The sequence below is a fragment of the Triticum aestivum genome, chromosome 4B (genome assembly GCF_018294505.1).
Source record: "Triticum aestivum cultivar Chinese Spring chromosome 4B, IWGSC CS RefSeq v2.1, whole genome shotgun sequence".
Taxonomy (NCBI): Eukaryota; Viridiplantae; Streptophyta; class Magnoliopsida; order Poales; family Poaceae; genus Triticum; species Triticum aestivum.
This window is the reverse complement of record NC_057804.1, coordinates 77,725,552-77,732,826: the sequence shown is the minus strand read 5'-3', so window position 1 is coordinate 77,732,826 and position 7,275 is coordinate 77,725,552. Positions and strand designations below refer to the sequence as shown.

Genomic DNA, 7,275 nt, shown 5'->3' with positions numbered 1-7,275 from the left:
CTGTTTACTTGAGGCAAATGATGGCGGTTTTTTCAATTGTTTTCACGTTGTTTTTGCCTTTTTCTTTTTTTGACAGGGTTTTTTCGTTTTTTGTTTGGTTTCTTTTTCTTCTCCATTTTTATTTAGTTTTCTTTTTTCTTCTCCATTTTTTTAATGATTTTTTTTGCTTTCATTCTACATTTTCGTATATGTCAAAAATATTTTTCTAATACACGTTTAACATTTTTCCAATACCAATTTAGTTTTTTTAATACATGGTCAATATTTTTTCTATACACATTTTTCAAATGCTTGATTAACATTTTACAAATACAGGATTAACATTTTTTTGTATACATGGTCAACATTTTTTCTATACACACTTTTAAACATTTTCAAATTCTTGATTAACATTTTTAAATACAAGATTAACATGTTTTTAACACATTATCAACCTTTTTCTATACACGTTGAACATTTTTGAAATGCTTGATTAACATTTTTCAAATACTTGCTCAACATTTTTCAAATAATTAATTCATATTTTTACATACATGATAAAAAACAAATCATCATTTTTTATGTACATGGTTAACATTTTTTATACACATTTAATATTTTTTAAATGTTTGATTAACATTTTCAAAATACTTTTTAACATTTTTTTAAAATACTTGTTTATCATTTTTTAATATATGGTCAACATTTTTATATACAAATTCAATATTTTTCAAATGCTTGATAATTTTTTTGAAACACATGTTCATTTTTTTCAAATGCTTGATTAACATTTTTATATACATTATAAAATGTTCATCATTTCTTAGTAGATGGTCAGCATTTTTTATACACATTTAACACTTTGCAAAATATTATGTAACGTATATTTTTGTAATATGTATCTTTAGAATGTTTGGAGGCGTAAACGAAAGTAAAAGAAAAAAGAAATAAAAAACGTAAAAAACTCCCACATAATGGGTCGGCCCATACGTCCGCTCGACCGCGAGGCGGAAGTTCGTCTCGCTTAACGCGAGACAAAGTCGCGCCCCTTTGGCGCCGCCAAATAGGATTGGGGCGAGTGAGCTCGTGCCCAGGCCTGGAACGACAAGTCAGCCTCTAACACTGTTATTAAAAAGAGCAGGATTATGTGCACAGAGGACTGCAGAATCTGAGTTACAGACTTAGGAGGTGCAGCGAGGCCAGCTCTGTTTCAAGCCTTCTGCAGCAAAACTTGATCCTGAAGCAAACATCTCAAAAAGCACACAGCAAGTAGCAACTCGAGTGTTCTTTCACTAAAGCCGCACCGCGCTGCTAATACTCTTTCCGTGGTAGGATAGGACAACGCCGGCCCTGCAGTACGGACAATCGGCGCGGGACTGCAGCCACTGCTCCAGGCAGGCCGAATGGAAGATGTGCTTGCAGCGCAGCTGGATCAGCCCGTCTGATGCACCATGGCATCCTTCAAGGCATATCGAACAATCCACTGAGGACTCCGCAACACCGCCTTCGATCATTCCTTCTCCTACTTTGGAGACAGGCCTCAGATGATGTGGCGCAACCACCGCCGCATCGCTGAACGTCTCTGCTGTGATCTGTTTAACTTTGTGGTCTGACAGGGAGGCTCTGGAGTTGAAGAGAAAAGTTCGGTCGGCCAGTCTGCCGTCCTTTGATGTGCAGATATCACATTCCGAAGGAAGATCAGGTCCAGCCCAAATGGTTCCTACGGCTGGTGCTGCTAGCCTGCAACAACCGGGAAACTGAGGATCAATGCAGAACTTGAAATATCGAAGTGCATAGATCGGTGCTTAAGATGAGCCAGCAGGCTGATGCGCACCTTCTCCCTGGAAACAGGTCTACACTTCGGAGCCTTTGATGAAGCCTCTCCTTGGCCTGTTGAACCGCATCAGGAAGTCGGTCATTTGATGCGTTGCAGCTTTGTCTTGTGCTGAAGAGCACGTTCCTTGTTGGCTCGGTTATGCTTCCGCTAGACGCCCCTCGCTCTCTCTGGCTTCCTCGAAGAACTTCGTAGCCCTGTGTTTTATAATTTGACAGATTAGAAACCCACAATCCAGAGTCATTGAAGTTTATACTTACTAATGACCAATATTTCAAAAAAGTTGGTACTGCAAATAAAATTAATCCGGAAAGTGTTCTTGCACTTCTGTATTGCATCTTTGTATAGAAAGAGATGTCCATTTAATCCTGCAGTTTTTACCAAATTACATAGGCAAGAAAAAGAACATAAACACTTTGACTAATCATAAAAAGACCAAGCATGTCTAGAAGATCTTCAACGGAAGCATTTAGTGCCAACAAATGATTGTTTGCATTCCATAGCACCCCCATGGATTTACTGGTCAAACATTAAACTTTTGTGGAACATTTACAGGATAACTGAACTTTTCTCACAGAAGCAGAAGTAAACTGCACATCTTTGCAATTAGTTGCAGTACACTGCATTCTAATGGTTACATGCTCACAGCTCAGCAGACTCACATAAACTCCAGAAAATCAGAAAATGTAACTAACTAAATGTACACTTGAACTTTACCCTTGTTACTGTTCTTGTACTGACAAAAGATAGGCGATCCAAAATGACACCACAAGGCCAATATATCTTATGATGATCATGCTAAATGCTAGTTACATCAAATATATGCTACATGCACCGATCATTAAATATTGGAGCATGAGCAACAGCTTGCTCATGAAAGGCCCATAGCAGTAAGTGGAGTAGTAAGCAGCACCACACACATGAAGAGCACCTCTTGTTTTACGACACCTTGGCACCTTTCGCACCAGTAATCTAACACCATGAGTGCATGACTAGCTTCGGATTAACCAACAGACTGACCAAACAAATTAGCCATATCACAGAAAATAGGTAACTCCGTATGAAATGCAAAATGACACCTTTGTAGGGTCACCCTGAATGCAATCATAGAATTTAAGTGGTCAATTCAGAGTATTGTTGATTTGGAGCACCGCACATGATTTATGCCTCTCCTTTTTCTTTTGCGAGCATATACCTTATGTTTCCTTGCCAAAATGGTTGTTCTAGAGAATCAAACAGTTCACCCCAATCATGATGAGGGATCATCATTCTGTCTGAAAATTATGCAGTAACCAAAATATTCAAGGAGAATGTGCCGTTTGGCATCTTGATTTGCATTTTTTAAGGATGGGAATCTAATTCATGCTTCACATTTTCACAATATAAGAGCATCTACAACCGGACCTCTCAAACCCGCCTCATACGCCCGGGCGGGCCGACCGGTCACTGCCCGGTCACGATTTTTTGATCCAGACGGGCCCCTCAAATGCCCGGGCTGACCGGCACCCCTCATATCCAGCCCAAATATGGGGCGGATATGGGGGCGCCCGGGCACGCCCGCCACGTCCGACCCGGCCCATGCTGGCCCACCCGACCCCACATAAAATCCTCCCCATCTGCTCGCCGAACCAAACCCTAGCCACTTCACCCCCTCCCCTCCACTCTCCTCCGTCACCCAAGCTCGTCTCCGGCTCCTTCCGGTCCTCTCCGGCATGGCGGGCAGCGGATCCGAGTCCTCCACCTCCAGATCCGTCGACCCCGAACACATCCTGCGCGGCCCCGAGGAGGAGATGGCCGTCCGGCTTGTGCTCCGCCGCGCCAGGGAGGAGGGCCGTGGACGGCTGCGCTCGGACTCCATCCATCGGGGATCCATTGCGGCCGCCCAAATGGGGCATGGATCCGGTGCTAGGCTGGCCATAGCTATGCCGAAGGCCGTGCGGTCCGTCTGACATCCAAACGGGCTGGCGGACGTGCAACCCCTCTGGTGGCACGCCGATATTGGGGACGAGGCCATGGCACGGCATGCACGTCGTGCAAGGCACCGGGCGTGGGAGGCCGCGGCAGCCCTTGTGGCGGCGGGCGTCGGCGAGGCGGACTCGCATTCTCCGGCGCCCCGTATGGCGCATCAGTTCGGGCGCCGCGACCGCATCGTGGTGGACGTCGGCGGCTCGTTCCCTGACGGATCCATCATCGATCTGACGTCCACCGGCATCGTTCGGGTTCCGGTCTCTGATGAGGAAGAGTAGGGCATGGGAGACGGCGGGCCTTGAGTCCCGTGAGCCAGCTCGTGTTCCATGCCCTACCCTACCTTGCCGGTGACTGGCCCAACACTCTGAGGAGCGCAGCCAGCCGCCGGACATGGCCAGGCGGAGCCGGGCGAGCGGGGAGCGGAACTGGACGAGCTCCGCGGAGATTAGGTTTCACGTTGCATGTACTAATATGGATTTGAGGTTTCTAATTTGAGGTATCCGGATGTGGAATGCGTTTCTTGAGGGTGCGTCCGCGGGCATTTGAGGGGTCGGATTTGCCAAGTCCGACTGTAGATGCTCTAACGTCCACCCACAAGGAGCCATTGCCTATTAAACCATCTTCAATCAATTATACTGTTTGGGTTCGCAGTGATTCGGGGTCCCTTTGGACGCACACAAAACTAACTATAGTCCTCCTGCTCGCTCCCCCGTAACACCCAGGTGTGGCATTTCATCAAACACAAGGCACGCATGTCCTAAGCTGGAATATGTAGCAAAAGGAGTATCCGCTCCGCCCCAATTTCTACCGCACGAACTCGCCGCAAAACCATCCTACCTACTCCGTACTACCAAGTCGCGACAGAGGTCGAGCACACGCATCGCAATGGAAGACACAGAGGCGACTTTGAAATTGTCATCTCACCGGCCTGTGGTGCGCGGAGCGAATGGGGTGAACCCGGCGGCGGGCGGCGGAGGAGTCGGCGCTGCGGGGCTCGGTGGGCTCCGGAAGCGGTGGCGGCGGCGGGCGGCGGCGCTGGTAGTAGAAGAGCTTAGCGGCTATCGGCATGCAGAGGGCAAGAGAGAAGTGAGCAAGAAGCCTCGCCTTTCCTTGTACTACCGCATCTTGGCGTCCTCTTTTTTTGTTCTGCGGCCGCCAGCCGACGTGTGTGCCGCTCTGTCGCCACTCGCCACAGTCGCCTACTCGCCTCCGCTCCTTCCGCGTCGTTTACCGCCCCAAGTTGGGGTTATATGCTTCTGAGCTTCGGATGAGATGGCCAACGCGGCGGCTCTTGTCCTGTAGCGCACGGCGTTGATTATAAATGGGGAAACGTCTGGGGCCGGGGCACCGGCCGAGACGCGACCCACTCACGAGCAACCACGTGGCGCGATGGACCCGAGACGACTAGTCCTCCTTTCTTTTCTCTTCTTCCTCTCGCGCATCTCTCTCTTTCTCTCTCCCCGCTGCCATGGTCAACGCATCTCCCCGTGCCGCAGGCCTCCCAGGCGCGCCGCCGTTCAGCAGATCTGGCCGCCCTCGACCAGATCCGCGGGGATCCGCGTGCATCGGAGCTCTCCCTGCCTCACCGGACCCGGGCACGCCGGAGCTGCAACCAGCCATGGCAGGACTACACCCCGCGGCCCAAATTTGCTGGAACAGGCCGGCGAGTGCTGCAACCGTTGACAGAAAAGCTTCAACCCAAGATTAAAAATGCTTCAACTGTATATACAGAAAGCTGTAAGCGTTCAGTGCTATCGAGGGAAGCTACAACCATCTATATAAAATGCTACAAATTTTGATGAAAACAACTTCAACCGAACGATAGAGAAAAGTTTTCACCCAGACATTGCTCAAAAAAAAAGTTTCGATCGTTTACAGAAAAGCTTCCACCATAGAGGGGAAAAGCTTCAACCATTGAGATAAAAGCTACAATCGTGTCAATTTTTTGCTACTACCGTCTGTGTTTTTGCTACATCCATTCATGCGGCCATGGTGCTTTTTTACGACTGAGCTGTGACCGGCGACGACGAGGACGGCATTTTTGTTGCAACATCCTCGTTTTTTGCTACCATTGGCGCTGTGTTTTGCTACATCCGTTTAACATTTTTGCTACAATGGCGACACCGATGGATTTTTTTGCTGCAACCGTTGTCTTCATTTGCTACGACTGACACGGGAAAATGCTACCACGGGGCATCTCTGTTTTTTGCTGGAACCAATCATCGGTGAGGCGGAGCTGCATCCATGGCACTCCGACGAGCAGCGGGGGCAGCGAGCGGTCGGGGCGAGCTGAGTCCCGGAGCGCGGGGCGGCCCCGACGGGCGGCCGGGGCGGCGAGCGGACTGGACGAGCTGAGTCGCGGAGCTGCATCCATGGTGCTCCGACGGGCGCCGAGGCGGCGAGCTGTCAGCTTCAACCGGCGGCCGGGGCGGCGAGCGGCCGGGGCGAGCTGAGTGCCGGAGAGTGGGGCGGCCCCGACGGGCGGTCTGCACGGCGAGCGCTCGGGGAGACGAGGACAAGGTAAAAAAATAGCAGAGGAGCTCGAATCTGACGGTGTTGCACAGCAGATCGGGCAGCTGGGAGCAGACCGGCCGAAACATTCGGCCGGTGCGCCGGCGCCTAGCGGTGCCCTTATAAATGCCACTTGAATTCTGGAAGAAACGACGCTGCAATATTCAAATTTTAAAAATACTTTTTAGTGACTTTTTTAAAGTCTACAGTGCCGTTTTTTAAAGTTTACAAAAGTTGCAGTGGAATTGTTTAAAGTTTGAAAATTACAGTGTGGAATTGCCAAAATTCAAGTGGCATTTATCTAATTAACCCTTGATTCATTTACGCGCTCTTGCCGAGCGTTTCTTATAAGTGATTTTTGTAAGTTTCTTCTATAAGTGTTGCCCTTTCGTTCAAGTTGCTAGCCTAAATCTTAGTTTATGGGTCAGTTTTTTTCCACCAGATTTTAGATAATCTGGGTTTGAAGAATCAAGGTCAAAAAGGAATATGATTGAGGCATGAGATAGATCAAGAGTAATCACACCAGGTCTATTTATCGCCTGCTGCAAAAGTCACGGTAGCTACGCCTCTGGCTCGGGGCTAATGGACCACCCCAGTATTTTAGCTGCCTCTGGCATGTTTTTTTAATGTATTTTTCTTATCGAGTTTCATTGTTTTTACCTGTTTTGGTTTTTTTTCTTTATTCTTTGATTTTCTTTGTTTTTTCCTTTGGTTTTCTCCGTTTTTCTTTTGTTTTTTCTTCAGTTCTCAGAGGTTTTATTTGGTATTTTTTTCAACATATGTATTGTTCTTTCGATACACATTGTACATTTTTATTTTTTAAAGGTTCACGATAAAAAATCACGCATTAAAGAAGAAAAAAAAGAAACAGGAAAGGATAAAAAAAGTAAAAGAAAAAAGCAAAACCGAGCTAAAGATGAAGAGAAGTAAAAACTACCGAGGCGTAGCCTAGTGGCTGGAACGAAGCCCTCGTGGCGTAGTAT

General features: G+C 47.6%; 1 protein-coding gene across 1 annotated transcript; it reads right to left on the bottom strand.

Moving 5' to 3' along the window:
* Window positions 1–1,088: 1,088 nt before the first annotated feature.
* LOC123091125 (probable E3 ubiquitin-protein ligase RHY1A) lies at window positions 1,089–5,010 on the bottom strand. The gene is made up of 3 exons (XM_044512529.1): window positions 4,706–5,010; window positions 1,814–2,010; window positions 1,089–1,719 (listed from the first exon to the last, which is right to left on the bottom strand). Exons 1-3 carry the CDS (start codon window positions 4,847–4,849, stop codon window positions 1,272–1,274), a joined length of 789 nt encoding a protein of 262 aa, XP_044368464.1. The 5' UTR covers window positions 4,850–5,010; the 3' UTR covers window positions 1,089–1,271.
* Window positions 5,011–7,275: the final 2,265 nt, after the last annotated feature.